General features: G+C 37.6%; 1 protein-coding gene across 2 annotated transcripts in view; it reads right to left on the reverse strand.

Moving 5' to 3' along the window:
• Positions 1-13,887, reverse strand: part of fgd5a (FYVE, RhoGEF and PH domain containing 5a) — a 43,846-nt gene extending 29,959 nt beyond the window's left edge. For both annotated transcript variants that reach the window (XM_039673620.2, XM_039673619.2), the window contains exons 1-3: positions 13,068-13,887; positions 8,994-11,677; positions 1,645-1,762 (exon numbers count right to left, since the gene is read on the reverse strand). In XM_039673620.2, the coding sequence (XP_039529554.2) occupies positions 1,645-1,762; positions 8,994-11,605 (2,730 nt within the window). In that variant the 5' untranslated portion in view covers positions 11,606-11,677; positions 13,068-13,887. The remainder of the gene's footprint in view (positions 1-1,644; positions 1,763-8,993; positions 11,678-13,067) is intronic.
• Between the last annotated feature and the right edge of the window lie 1,787 nt (positions 13,888-15,674).

Genomic DNA, 15,674 nt, shown 5'->3' on the forward strand with positions numbered 1-15,674 from the left:
TTCAACCCTGTCAAAAGAAGACTGATTATTTCATTAAACCACAACATAAATGAGAAAGCTTTCCTGGACATGCCGCTTTAAGCACAGATGCATTATGGATGAGAGGCTGCGTTCATGGCAAGCACAAATCCACCATTGATTTGCAAGCTAATCACAGCTGTCTGAACACGTGCCTTACTACTGAATGGACATACTTAGGAGAACACCACTGGAACATAATTGCTAATACTATAGATATCTTTGTTTAGATTTGAATAGTTTTGTAAACATCTGGGCTAAGATCATTTTTATATGCAAACAAATCCATAATGAAACAAATTGTAAAGCGCAGCTGGCTTTTTTCCAGCTTGTTGTTGTGCCGGGACAGGTTACTCCCAGATATTCTTTTCTTTTTAAAGACGAAGAAAACAAGGAAGCAGGCGTCACAAGGCCGGGGCCCCGGCTGATATTACAGTGGCAGAGGGAAGGGGTGGGGTCCGGCTCTCACTGCAGCGCTACACTGACTGCCAAGAGATGTATGAACCTGGATCTCAGACAATTGCACACGCAGGGAATTCCACTTCAACAGGGAGGGTCCTTGTTTTTACATACTTTAAAGCTGTGATTATTCAGGTAATGGTGTAAGGGAAGGTTATAAGAGGTACTGTAGTGAAAGTGTATACAAGATCGGAAAGTGTAAGATCAAACTGACAGACATTATTTTTGTGTGCTATTATAACACAAGAGTTTATATGAGTTTATATGAGGGAAGCACACGAGCAATAAGCTCGTCCCAGCCAGGTTCGTCACTTATTTCGTTCCCCTGGAAACATTTCCGTTGTGGTCTGTGTTATTTGCAGCGCGTTTCTGTATTCGGTTGGGTTGTGAACTTTTGCAGCGCACATGTGTTGTGAAACTGATGAAGATGTTTTTTTTTTTTCATTTGCAGGTGTTTTTTTGTATTTGCCTGTTTTTTTTATTTTCTTGTGATTTTTTTCTATTTGCACGGCACGCGTTATTTTCTATTTGCACGTTTGCTTCAGTTGCATCGTGTTGAGGTCTCTCGGTCACCATAACATAATTTTATAATGTCTTTACTGTCTCTACTGTCATTTTTTTTTTTTTTACTGTACAAAAGCATGAACATATCTTTGCAAAGATTTGGGAAACATGCTTAAATTCAAATGCTTGTTTTGCGGAAAATATAGCATTTGCATTCATGAAAGGCAGCAAACGAACTGGGTAAGAGAGCACATATTCTACAAGAACTAAAAAGCATCGGCACCCTACCAAAGAGGTCTATGACCAGAGGCATATTAAAAACACATAGTAAAATACGGATAAATATAGAGTGTAAGGCTCATCGCATTCCATTTTCAATTGCGCTTGTTGCTGTTGCGTGTCCTCAATCTAGCACCCCCCGTGTGGGCATTAAGTCTGAGGAAGAGGGAGCGAGGCAAACAACTCTCTCCAATATTTTGAATTTGGACTGCAGTAAGCATCCAATTTTACCGCTAGTTGTCAATATTACATAATGCACTTATAACAAAAAAAAAACAAAAACAAAAAAAAACATATCGAATCCAAACTTTTGAACGGTCGTGTATGTACCACTACTAGTAAGCATTAACATGCCTTTGCAAATAGATAAAATTTTTAGCTAACCTGTCGGTCATGGCAGTGGTCTCCACAACCGTCCTCTTCTTCAGATGTACGTCCATGATCTTCCTCATTGGACACAGTGGCAGACACAGGACCAACAGGAAAAGGCTCAGTGTAGGCACTGGGAATAGATGAAAACATGAGAGATTGATGGATTATACTCATTATGGATTAGTTACTACTGTACGTATAGGCTTTTCACACAATTTTTTTTTTTTAGTTTTGAAAAGAGATTAGTACCAATTTTTATATCAACTTATGAGTCCCTGCTTAAAGGAGTAGTTCACTTAAAAAAAATAAATAAAAAAAAAACATTTGCTGAAAATTTACTCACCCCCCAAGTCATCCAAGATGTCCATGTCTATTTTTCTTCAGTCGAAAAGAAATTAAGGTTTTCGGATTTTTCTCCATATACTGTAATGGACTTCAATAGACCTCAACGTTTCAAGGTCCAAATGACAGTTTCAGTGTGGTCTTATCTAGCGAAACGATCTGTCATTTCAAAAATAAATAAAAAAGTTTACGTTTTATAAGCACAAATGCTCACCTTGCTCTATTCTGTGACGCACGTTTGTGACTCTACCGTTCGAATTTAGTTCAATCTTTTTTTCGAGTCATTTAGTTAATTTCGTTCGTTGAATGAACAAAATGACTCGAAAAAAGATTTGTTCATTATTTTTGAGATGGCCAATCGTTTCGCTAGATAAGACCCTTATTCATCGTCTGGTCTTGTTTAAAGTGCTTTGAAGCTGCACTGAAACTCTCATTTGGACCATTGAAGTCCGTTATATGGAGAAAATCCTGGAATGTTTTCGTCGAAAACCTTAATTTCTTTTCGACTGAAGAAAGAGTGACATGGATATCTCGGATGACATGGGGGTGAGTAAATTATCAGCAAAAGTATTTTTTAAAGTGAACTACTCCTTTAATGCACATAACACATGCACAGAAACTTTCATGAGCTGACTTTAATTTTTAGCTTAAATGAACATTAAATCTCTAATGAAAGTCCACCACCATCACAGTGTCTAACAGAGCCCAGAGGAGAAACTTCACTGTTACGATCAGAACACTGCATGTGGCAAACAACAAACCATCCAATCTCTCCAAATCAAAAACAACGGAACAAACCGTCTCAAAAAAAAAATGTTTTGAATTAGAGGGCACTTTGCTATCCAGCAGAGCAGAAATTACCCTTTGCCAAGAAGAAACAAATTCCCCCTCTTCATTTAAACAAGACCTGGTGAGAATAATTTGTTTTTTCCCTCCCCTGCTCCTCCTTACAGTAGTAACACGGATGGCTGGGGCCAGATTGCGAGGACGTTTGCGGTTGGGCATGAAAGGCTGGCTTGGTGATCCTGTGGTGAGCACTTAAAGCCGAAAAGAAGATGCAGCCCTGAGGATATGCAAATATGCACAATGAAGCTGCTTATACTGTGGAGGGCACATATGAGGGAAAGTTTGATTGCACTTATAGAGGCAACAGCAAGAATCGTTTAGACTTTTGCATTCTTTGTTTGAAAGATTATTTCACAGAGTCAAATTTAAAAGCAATAAAAATCAGTGTGTGAGTATACTGTCATATAAGCGCTTTAGAGGTGCTCAGCTGGGTGTCATACTACTCAAGGACACTGTAAGCTTCTGAAAAGCACACACACACACACACAATGTCTGGAGGTGGAAGTGGAAATTGCTCATTGCTCATAGCCAGCTGAACTGGGCAAGCTAAGGTGACAGTTCATTTTAAGGCCCCAGATGAAGCATATATAGGAGCCTTCTGGCAGGACGTCACTACAATCTTCAGTGGCCTCACCAGCTGAGGACTCCATTTTCAGTGAAAGTGAAAGCTAAGACAAAGCTGTTTTTTTTTGTAACTGAAACACAGGTATTTCAAATAAATTCTAACTGAAATTGCTCATGCAGTTCTCCAGGATGAAACAAAACCGATATTTTGATCAACACATCTGGTTTTCAGACTGATATATGATTTGTATCTTTTGCATCACGCTGAGGGGATTGTCACGACACGACAATACGCATTTTCACTCTGCACTGTAAAAAAATATTTTCATGATTTGTAATCACAACATTTTTTTTTTTTGTCAAATCAACTTAAATCATTTATGTAGTTCAGATAACATAATATTTTGAGTTTCTGGTGATTAAATCAATCTCCTTCATTGTATTAACTCAATTTTTCCATTTCAACGAACTTAAAATTGTAAGGCAACCAGGTTACTTAATTGTTTAAGTTAAAGCAACAATATTTGGCAAAAGCAAAAAAGCAAAAAATTGAAAAAGCAAAAAAAAAAAGTGTGGTGAAAAATAAATACAAATAAAAAGTAAATAAATATTATAAGTTAAATAATATTAATATATAATATATAAACATTTGCATATACAAAAATTAGCAAATACAAAAAGTCATTGGAAAATTTTGAAGTGTGTGTAAAATGTGCATTCATCTCTGCCACTGTACATAATCTCTCCATCAGTCAAAAGTGACAATTTACACAATCCTCCTGACTCCTCAACATTACCATTTATGAGAAGCAATTATAGAGCAAAGTACTTCTCTAAGCTGTTTGCTTTAAGGTACCCATGAGCTAAATTTACTGCTGAAAATTACACAGAGATTGGAATGATTTCCTATAACACACCTATATGTCCTACTGCCTGATGCTTCCCTGGGGCTTGTTATATGTAATTCAATTGATTTAAACTCTTGATAATAAAATATACATTAGAAACCCTGGTGTTTCTCTGTCTGAATCTGTGTAATAGTGCTATTATAGAAGATAAGCATCGCTGAGATGACTTCATTACCAGACTTCATTTAAAAAAACGTATTTTAATGCAGATGAGGAGAAAGTGAAGAACGTTTTGTGTTGGTTGAACCGACTGTCTATTCTTGCTTGGTTTTAGTTTGGTGGTGTTAAAGGGATAGCTCGTCCAAAAATGAAAATTCTGTCATCATCAGGGATGTTTGTTCGTTTTGTCATCTTTTCAGAATCATTTAATTTATCTTTAATGTTAAATGCTTTAAAATCCGTCACATTCAGTTCAAAGGATCCGCTTTCTTACAAATATCTGTTACAGTTTTAAGTTGTAAATATTATTCAAGTTAAACACTGACCCCTGCCTTTACTGTAATATTAGAAAAGACACAAAGAAAGCTGGGAACGATGACAACAACAATATCTTTGTGGTAGCCTTGCTTTCCTGACTGCCACACCTCGCCTTGTTGTTTGGGTCGCAGGGGAGTCTGGGAGATCGGTATTGCCTGTCTCCACCCCATCCCACTGACCCTGTCCCCTCGCCCTTGTCCTGCATTTCCTGTAAACAGCAGTGTGGAGGCTCATTGGCTGGGTGCGTCTTCTCTTGGGATAACCTGGCAATGACCTGAGAGCCCTGGGCACCAGGCCCAACTCAGACCGGACCGGACCAGGCCAGACCCACACCCAAGTTTTGTGAGCATTAAAATGCAGAAAGCATTCAGAACACATATGAAAAGACATATACTTTTCCCCTCAATTCTCTTTATGTATGTTTCAAACTGTCTTTCTAAGTATCTCTTTTCCTTTTATATGTTTTTTTTTCTGCTATGCTTGCTGTATCTTTGTTTATTTTCTTATTCTAGAATGTGCATACTAATAATCAAGACATCAAGAGAATGAAGGGTCAAAAACAACTCAAAATATAATATAATATAATATAATACAAAAAATATTTTCAAGATTTGTTATCACAACATATTTTCTTTTGTCAAATCAACTTTATAATAATTTATTTAGTTGAGATAACTTATTATTTTGAGTTTCTGATGATTAAATTAATCTCCTTCATTGTATTAACTCACTTTTTCCAATTCAATCAACTTAAAATTTTAAGGCAACCAGGTTACTTACTTTTTTAAGTTAAACCATCATTTTTTTTACAGTGTATAATATAATATAATATAATATAATATAATATAATATAATATAATATAATATAATATAATATAATATAATATAATATAATATAATATAATATAATATAATATAATGCTGCAAAGATCTTTAGACAATCGGCAGTTTCTGAACGCATGAATAAACATAAAATCAATTGAAATTTTTTTAATTATTATTGATGATTTGAGTCTAATTACCAAATTCTATAGGAATACTTTTGAAAAATAATCATTAAAATTATATATGTCAAATATTTCTACAATATGAGGTACAATAGTCAATATTATACACTAGTTGCATAATATTATACACCCAAACATTTTTAATTATTATTGATGATTTGATTAATTACCAAATTCTATAGGAACACTTTTGAAATAATTATTATTATTTTTTTTAATTCTATAGGAATAATTTTTCCTCAATCCTCTTCTCACACTACCCACTCTCCTTTGGCACCAGCAAAGAGTACAAAACGTTTCTCTGATTGGCTTGGGCATGAAAAAATATTCTTTATACATCTGCAATCAATCACTGTCCTGTCATTGTGTCTCCATCCACCAAAGTGGCAATGTCAATTTTTCTCTGCAGGCATTCAAAATACGACAAACAAAAACAGACAGAACATCAGCAGTGACGGAGGATTCTCTTGGGACACAGAGCGGCTAATGGTGCAGACACATAGACCCATTTGCAAGCATGCAATGCTGTTAGATTGCACAGCAACACAATGAGTCAATAATGTCACCAGAAAAAAGGTCCCCGGCTCCCATATCATCTTCTGAATAATGGAGGATGCTCAAAAGTGTGGCACATAAACACTTTAGCCAGTGGTAATATCCAAAAGTAGTATATATTCACACCATCCCTAGCAGGCTAGTACTCAAAAATAAGTCAATAACGAATTACTGGTAAAAGCTGAAAACACAGACTGAAGTAAAAGACCTGCAAAACCTCCAAGGCCTGCCCAAAACACACCCATTATACATTAAGAGAATAGGGACAACCCTTTTTGATCATGTTAGACTAGCAAAAGTTGATTCGGACACGCCCTAAGTGCGCTTTAGATCATGCGCATAGATCGTTAAAATAGGGCCCATGATCTTTAATCAAAATAAACTCTCCTCCCTCTTGCAAAAACATTTTTTTCTGTTCTCTGAAATATATTTTTTTCCAAAAACTGCATGAACTGCACGTGAAACTGAATGTGAGTGATAAACAATGGAGAAGTAACAACATTACAAACAATTCTGGAAATTTCCCATGTGTTTCTCTGAAAATCAGATTAAAAAGCAACCTAGAGGACACTTGAAACAGTCATGGTCTTTGACTACACTGGAGGTAATCGAGCAGAGGTTTCTAATGATGACTCTAGGGTGGTAAAATGAGAGCAGAGAGGGTCATACGGTCAAAAGAAGGTCAGAAAGTCATCTGTCTTTGAACCACTTTACAACCTCAAATCTCCCAAAAGCCCAATAAAAGAAAAACACTTGGGGAATTTGGTTTATTAACACTACATGCTACTAAAATGCTCATGCAGAGAACAGAAAACTCTCCACCGGTTTTCTCATCTATTCCCCTCCACTCAGCTGCATCAGGCTGTGAGAGCATTGCAATAAAGGAGAAAAATAGCCTTAACGTTTAATCCACTTTCTTCCCATACTATTTGTATCATTGAACTATTGCATTGTATTCGTTATCACACAGATAGGGTACTCCAACAAATGTACAATCAAATCCTGCAAATGAGAAAATCAGATACCCTGCCAAGCATAGTCCATCTTTTCAACCAATGAAACTCAATACCACAGGCTGCTCCACTACTACATGCACAACACAGCACCCACAGCGTAAGTGTTTGGCAAGTCATTTTGTTTCATGATACACTAATTTATATAACAGTTAATGGCTTTCCAGCCAGTTGATCTTACATTGCAAAATTAAAAACACACAAATGGGCCATAATGTGTCTAAAATGTAAGTCATTCACTTTTACCTTTAGCAAAAAATCAAACACATTAACAGTCATGCTATTGTGCTGAATATCAGCAAGGATGCAAGCCAAATTTCACAATTGTGAGTGTGATATTGCTTAATTACTAGTGAACATGGACAACTTTTTTGCAACTTCATCTGTCCAAAAAAATCAATTTCGATTCGATTTCAATTCACAAGCTTCCAATTTGAATAGATTCTGATTCGATTTGATATGATTATTTTGGATGTAAATCAGGTAGAATATATGACAAATTTTCTCAAAGAAAAAAAAATCTCTCAACTAAACTATACAGGGAATCAGTTGGTATACAGTATATTACTGTAATACTGAAGGTTAGAATGAACTGTAACTGATTTGTAGACAAACACTTAAATTACACACAATGAAGTTTTTACAATAATTAAGTTATAATACTAACTTTACAATTATGTTTTTTGAAATATAAACATTTAAATGGTGGATGTCATAAAAAGTTCATGGATGTAATATGGTGCATATACAGTATTTAGATTCAGTATTTTTTGTGACATAAACTCATTTATTTACATCTTTCTTTGGTTAAAAACACTATTTGAGCAATTATATGATACATGATACAGATTTCGGAAAGTTTTTCTGAAGTTGCATCTTGTAACATACCTTCTGATGTTCATTTATGTTTATTTCATGGTGTAACTAGTGGTAAAGTGAAAGATATGCCACTTCGATTGATCTGAGTCAGCAACAGCAATCGTTACACATTAAAAAGCACCAAAACTGTTGGAATTGAATAATAAAATGGACAGATTTCATAATCTAAAATTTTTTTGTCCTGACAAAGCACAACGCTTATTGTGATTTATTGGATGGGAGGCTCGCTACAATGTTCATTCATAAACTAAAAACAGGATCAACTAAAGGATCGATTCTTGGGATTTAAGAATCGGTAACAGAATATAAAAATGAGAATCGATTAAAATCGAAGAAATTTACATTTGTTTCCCAGACTTAATACTGAATGTACATATATCTGTTCAATATTCCATGATGTAGTCTAGTATATCTGTAATAATTTAAGTCTCGTTTATTCAGTCAGGAATTACAGAAAGTGTTCTGAGACAGAGAGAGGTGCAAGCTGAGCTATCAGAGTGACCAAACACTTGCCTAATTTCCTGTTAACATTGTTTTGGCCAGCACTTCCTCCAGACTTGTGTGATGGTATTGCCATTGTGTTCAGAGGAAGGGGTTTCAGCATTCAAAATATGACTCTCTAGACAATCTTATGCTACAGTCTGATGATTTCAACAGAAAAAAGTCTTGCTATTATAGTTCATTTCAATCTCTTTAATCCATTTTTTTTTATGTGGAATGTAGAAAATATGCATTTTTAATCATGTAGTTCTATAAAAGGCCGACTTTACCTTTCAGTGTCTTGCTCCTGAGAGGTGGTCTTGTTTTCTATTCCTGCAAAACTATTCATGTCCACATAGCCATCGTTCTCATTGGCATGTGCTGCTGTCCGATTGTGGTCATCGAAGAAATCTGTAATAGTGACTGCCCGAGTTGGCCGCCCATGTGGAATCTGGATATTCTCATAGTCTGAGCTCATTGCAGGAATGTTTTCATAGTCAGAAGTATCTGCACTTGGAAAGGAGATGGAGCGAGGCTTTGTGAGAGGTAGGGGCATGTAGGGGGGCCGAGAGCGGTCCTCAAAGGACTCCACTCTGGCTATACCCCTGTTGCTGAAACTCTTGGGTGCTCCTTGCCTTCTTTGCCTCTCTTTGTAAAGCAGAAAGGTGGTAGGCGTTTCTGAGTTGTGTTGTGGCTTTCCCACATGGGACTGAAGCTGCGGGGAACCACTTGTACTTCTTCGATCAAGCTCCAGTACTCGAATGGGCCCGTGGTGGCTAGATTCAGATGATGACCTTGAGGAGCGAACACTGCCATCTCCACGGGCTTTGCTTTCTGATTTTTTCTTAAATTTTAAAGCCAAGAAACGCTTAAATGATGTTGTCTTCTTTTTGGGGTTGTCAGGAGACTCATGCTGGATTAGAAGTGATGGAGAGCTTTTGGTCACAGGCCTCTTAGTTATGTAAGCTAACTCAAAAGGCGGTGGGATATCGACTAAAGATGTAGGTGTCGACACACCACTGGAGGACTGGTGACTTCTCTGAGAAAAGCTTCCAGAGGAGGTAATGACACAAGGCAAAGAAAGTGTGTCATCTTTTCTTTGTAATCTGCATTCCTCTCTAGGAGATTTCTCACCCTCAAAGATTCCTGACAATGGCAAATCTCTGCTCTCAACGGAAAGCGATCGAGGGGAAAGAAGAAAGCGCCTTGGCTTTAATGAGGGAATAATTTGGTTGGCCTCTGTTTCATCTGAAAGCTTGGGATGTGGATCTCCATTTTGATCCAAGGCCACAGTGTAGTAGTCATGAGATTGGTAATCAGTGGCCGTCTCCTCAGGCACAGTCTCAGGAACATATCCAGGTACTTTCCCAGAAAGCGAACGAGATCTCGTCACAATGCTCTTCCTGTCCATAGAGATAAAGTTCTCACCTTCTGAGTCAAAGCCAGCCTCCTCGTAAATGTGTTCGTCGCTTTCTGTGTCCGATTCCTCAAAGAAAGGCACAATATGGCAGTCCAGCTCTTCAATGTCCTCTTCAAACGCTTCCGTGGTATGGGCAAAAACCAAACGGTTTGTAAGTTCTGGAGTTCTACCTAAATCTAAGTCAGCAGGAACGGTGATGTTGCAAAGTCTCAGACGTGGCTGGCAGCTGTTCCTCTGACTCAAGAGGGCTTGTCCCCGTCTAGCTGATCGTTCTCTTATACTTTTGCCCTTGGTTTTCCTCTCCATGTTTACTGGCTCATCTTCATCTCCTATCTCGACATAATCTTCAGATGAAACACACTCCACCTGCTGATCAGCCCCATCATGGTCTTCAATATCAGCATAGTCATTCGCTCCTTCGTTTTTTGGCATCTCTTGACCCTCAGAGACAGGTTGCAAGACACCATTTTCTAATTTAGCCTGTTCCTCCTCCAACTCTTCCACATCCTCTGATGATACATAGTATGGTTCTTGTTTTGATGTTCCCTCTGTTGAGTCCATTGGTTTCTCATTGCTGGATTCTTCATCAGAGCATCTTGCTTCTGGATCAGAGGTGCATGTCAAATCACTTGGCACAACCTCAATGACAGAATAGGGCTCGAATGCATCTTCTGTCTCCTCTGCAAACCTGAAGCGTCCAGATGGGTCTTTGGTTGCACGTTCAGCTTGCCAAGTGCTGTTATCATCCACTGTGCCAATAATGTCATAAGGGTATTCCTCACACAGTGAGGGTTGACTGCAGTTTGTAGCCTTTGAAAAAAGCCCAGTCTGATCTTCTTCTGCCTCATGATGAACAAAGTTTGCAGCTGTTCTATTGTCCTCTTCATAATGATCATTGGCACGTTGAAAACTGTCTGATGGTTGTTCCTCAATCTCTTCATACGGACTTTGACATTCATCTGCAGGCTGATCTTTAGTAGGTGTCTCATTCTCAGAACATGCAGAGGTGTCCTCAAGTGCATTATAAGAATCTTCTCTATTTTCAGATGGCTTGGTATCATCAGTGCTTTTGCTGTGGACTTCATCTGTTGAATCAAGAATTTCATCAACCATTTCTGACAAACTTGAGGAGGCTGAATGCGGCACTTCAGTAATATCATCTTTACCATCATTCTCTCCCACAGTGTCATCTGCTGCCATTTGTAATTCTTCGTCTATTTCATTATAAGTTGTGTCATGGTTAGTGTCAGATAAGTTTTTTTCAGATAAGTTGCTCTCCATGTGATCATCAGTACAGTTTTCTCTGAATGCGTCAGTTTCATCCTCTGTGACATCTGATTCATTGTCCTGCTTCAGCTCCAGTCTATCAGAGGATGTTATGTCCCCATTACCCACAATGCATTGGCTCAATTCAAAGGCTAACCTTGGTTTGGGTGCCACAGGAGGTTTAGGACCTCGGGTGGAAGGACAAGGCCTTGACATCAGGGTGGAGCACACAGTTATAGTCAAATGGCTTTGTCTTTGGTTGATACGTTTGGAAATGCTGCTAAAAATCTGCAATAGAAAGAGAAAAGAGGATAACATTTCATTGTTGAATTGCATATCTTTGCAATAGAAATAAATGAAAGACCCTTTAATCATGCCATTAAGAGTTCAGCTGTTCCTTTAAAGACACATATTGATTGATTTACATTGACCATTTGATTGACGAACTGCAACTTCTGAACTTAAAACTTAATGAAGTGATTATATGCTCAATCCAGTCACACTGAACATCATTTTCACAACAATAAAGCAAAGTGAAAAAAGCCACATAAATAATGTATTTTAATAACATCACTGCAATTCTGAAGTGCATCTTCTCATAAAGGGTTAACCTGAGGGCCATTTTTGGTGAAACACACCCTTTCTCTTAACAAAACTCATACTCCCCTGGTCTTTTCCTGTTATTTGCTACCTGCCTTGACGCACGTCCTATTAAACTCACCGTGCACTTGGTGCTCACCCTGCTAAGATGTTGTTTCCTGACACGACTAATTAACTATTCCAGCAGACTCTCCTGGAAGGACTGCGGACAGGAAGTGCAAAGGGGAAGGACATTAACAGTGCACCCTGTCTCCTCCTTGAACCCCTTACCCATTTTTTGTTTTCTACAAGAGCACAGTTTTGCACAACACAAATGCACATCCTTCTCGTCAGTCTTCCCATGATTCACTGTCCAGTGATAAATCCCACCCCTGACAACCCCCAGACTGGATTTTTTTTTTTTTTTTGCTGAAAAGGTCGTTTCAGTGCGTTGAAGAACAATAAAAAGAGAAACATCAACATCCCAACTAAGGTCCCCTTGGCAAAATAACAGGATATGAATTATGCAACAAGAATTCACTTAAAACAAATGGTTAAACACAATAGGAGGAATAAAGGGAGAAACAAACTCTTTACTGTGTAAAGCCATCATGATCTCAGATCTAAAGTGTCAACCATTTATACTCGCTAATTTAGCCCTACCAGCTGAGTGAACAGGACATAATACAGAAAGACTGAATTAACATAATGTGACAAAATCATAAATTAAATTATGAGCATTTATAAATATGTATTATTAGAACTAATAACCTATTTATTAGTGTTTGAAAAAAAAAACACTCAATACAGCATCGTTCATAATAACTTTATGACTATAAAAATGTCTATATATGTCTAAGGCAGTTCTTAAAATCTGCTAGTAATTTAACACACCATCAAAACAGTGTAACTGTATATGAAAAAAAAAAACATTTTCCTGTCATTATAAACTTTTTTTCACTATTATGGATTCAATTAGGCTACTCTTTAATATATAACATAATGGGATGTTGTCTATTTATTATGCATAACACATTCGCAAAAAGTAAAATAATTTAATAGTATTGAAAAGTTAAATCAGAAATATTTGGTTTCATACCTGCGTACATTGTCGGATGTCATCCACCGTGGCATCTGAAATATTTCCACATTATTCCTTGATATTCCGCAGAAGCAACAGTATATCCAGAGGTGCCGTGAACTTACTCCCGGGACATTTGTCATAAAGCTTGAGAAGTAAACAATAAACACTTCATCATTTATTCGACGTCGTGCCACAAAAAAACTGTTTTATTATCGACTGTAGCAGCAGGTCTCTTCGGATCCGCGCGCTTCCCGCTTTAAGGAATGAGAGAGATGCGCGAACTCTCCAATCTGCGCGTGGAGACTGAAGGTGTTTTCCGTGCGCTTCCTGAGGAGGTACAGCGAGTCCCTCTCACGGGAATACAAGGATCGATGACCGAAACCACAGAGAAAAACAACTATTGCCAACCATCAGTTGGCGTATGGCACTTTCAAGAACAACTGCTCCATTAGGATACTGCAACGATATGTTTCAGGATCCGATTTAGAGGATATCTGCAGAGGATTCCTTGCTCTCACAGGAAAATAACTCGATCTAATCAAACTGCGCGTGTACTACCACATCGTCTTTCTATTTAGTTGTATAGCCTACCTTAAAACTTCGGACATACGATAGGCTACTGACAAATTTTCTATCAATAAGGTTAATTGCTCTACTTAATTGCGTTTAAAAACACGCAAACTTTTAAACAATGCAATCATTTTGTTGGTAGCCTTTCTAAGACTATTTCATGTAATTTGGTTAAACAAATATTCCTAAAACCGGTTCTAAAAACAGTTTTACTAAATGCTCTCAGCAAGGCTTCCTTTCTGCTCATCTGTTGCCTGATTGGAGGAAAGCAGCTCTTTAAAAACCTCTCTTCATAACAGGAAACTGCTATCCCTCTTTCCTGCACAACAGGCAACGCTTCCTTAGCAACAAATGAACCAGTGTACTGCTGTTAACACACTCCCCCCCCCCCCCCCTAATTTAACTTCACACTGATAGGAGAGCACTAATTCAATGAGTATTTTTAGATTAACCTGTTCTTATAAATAAACAAAATAGGGAATGTCCAAGGGATGCACCAATTTTTGTGTCAAAATTTGTGATAGTTCCCAGTTTAAAGGTAGACTAAAGACGCATTAGTCCAGGCATTCATATAATTTTTTTATCTTACAGTTACTGTAAATGTGGCCCCTAGTTCATAAATGCCAGAGGAGAACTGGCCCCCGATTGAGCCTGGGTTCTCCCAAGTTTTTTTTTTTTTTCTCCATCGGGTCACTTGATGGAGTTTTTCGGTTCCTTGCCACTGTTGCCTTTGGCTTGCTCAGTTGGGAATATTCAAATTAAATGACCCATCATTGATCAACTCTACCAAACTTCAATGTCTTTTTTCCATGAATAAACAAACACTGTTAAGTTGTCTTGATTGATATTGTGAAGAAGCTTTGATACAATCTGTATTGTGAAAAGCGCTATATAAATATATTTGACTTGACTTGATAGTCCTGACTCACCTAACATGAAAGAAGGAAGAAAAAAAAACCTCACCATGACAGCGGTCTGCAAGCAATGACTTGATTGGACTGAGCAAATTTAGATATGCGAATGCACCATTTCCGTCAGCTTCTTAGGAACACACTTTTACCTACAATAATCATTCTGTGTGGATGTTGCATGAAATGGGTCTGACTCAAAATACATAACATCAAATACATTAATTAGAATTTAAAATGAGTAGTATTAAAAAGTCAACATTGCTTCTCCTCTACAAGTCCGTTCAGACAAATCTTTGCCATATTGGCTATAGTATCCACCAAATCAGGTATTCTCTGACAGAGCCTTTGTTACAGCCTAATGAACACAGAATTATAAGACTAGATAACCCCCAGCTGAGATGCTACATTTCTGTGTTCAAGGGCAGACAACAGTCCTGAAACTCACTGTCAGCCACCTGGGGCTCCATGTTGACAGCTTATATCACAAGCCAAACCCTCAAACATTAGGTGGCAAACACCATAGGACTATTTATACCCCCACAACAGGACTCATATTCATATCTCTCTATCTCTTTCTTTCTCTCTATCTGAAGGTCAGATGAACACCATGGACGATAGCATAGCAGAGGTAAGAGTGTAGCACAAGGGAGCCGGCCATATGTTTCACTTAATTAATATCATCTTTTGTTATTCTCTTTGGCTTCAGAAATGGACATCAAATGTCCATAAACAACTTCAATTATGAGCTTGACATTAGAAAACACCATAAAATAATTGTTTTGTGGCCTTGACCCCTCTCAAGACAAATATTTACAACAGCTACAGCGTCACATGAGCTCTCACAGGAAACATTGTTATTCCTGTAAACTGTCCGACAGCTTGAATAACAACATTTAACAGAAATCTCCTTTCTCATGATACAGTGTTCTTTAAAACAACCTAATATTTCAGAATCCATTCTTAATATAAATTACTCAACCTTTATCACCTTAGACTGATACTTGGAAATCTGCTATATACTGTAGTAGTCTTTTTCTAGCTAATGTGCCTCTTCTTTTGTTCTTTTAATGGCAAACCACAGCTAAAGATAGCATACAGCTGGCCTTTTGCAGTGCTAGTGTCCCTTACTGGAAAGTTTACT

The sequence above is a fragment of the Pimephales promelas genome, chromosome 21 (genome assembly GCF_988280905.1).
Source record: "Pimephales promelas chromosome 21, fPimPro1.hap1.1, whole genome shotgun sequence".
NCBI lineage: Eukaryota > Metazoa > Chordata > Actinopteri > Cypriniformes > Leuciscidae > Pimephales > Pimephales promelas.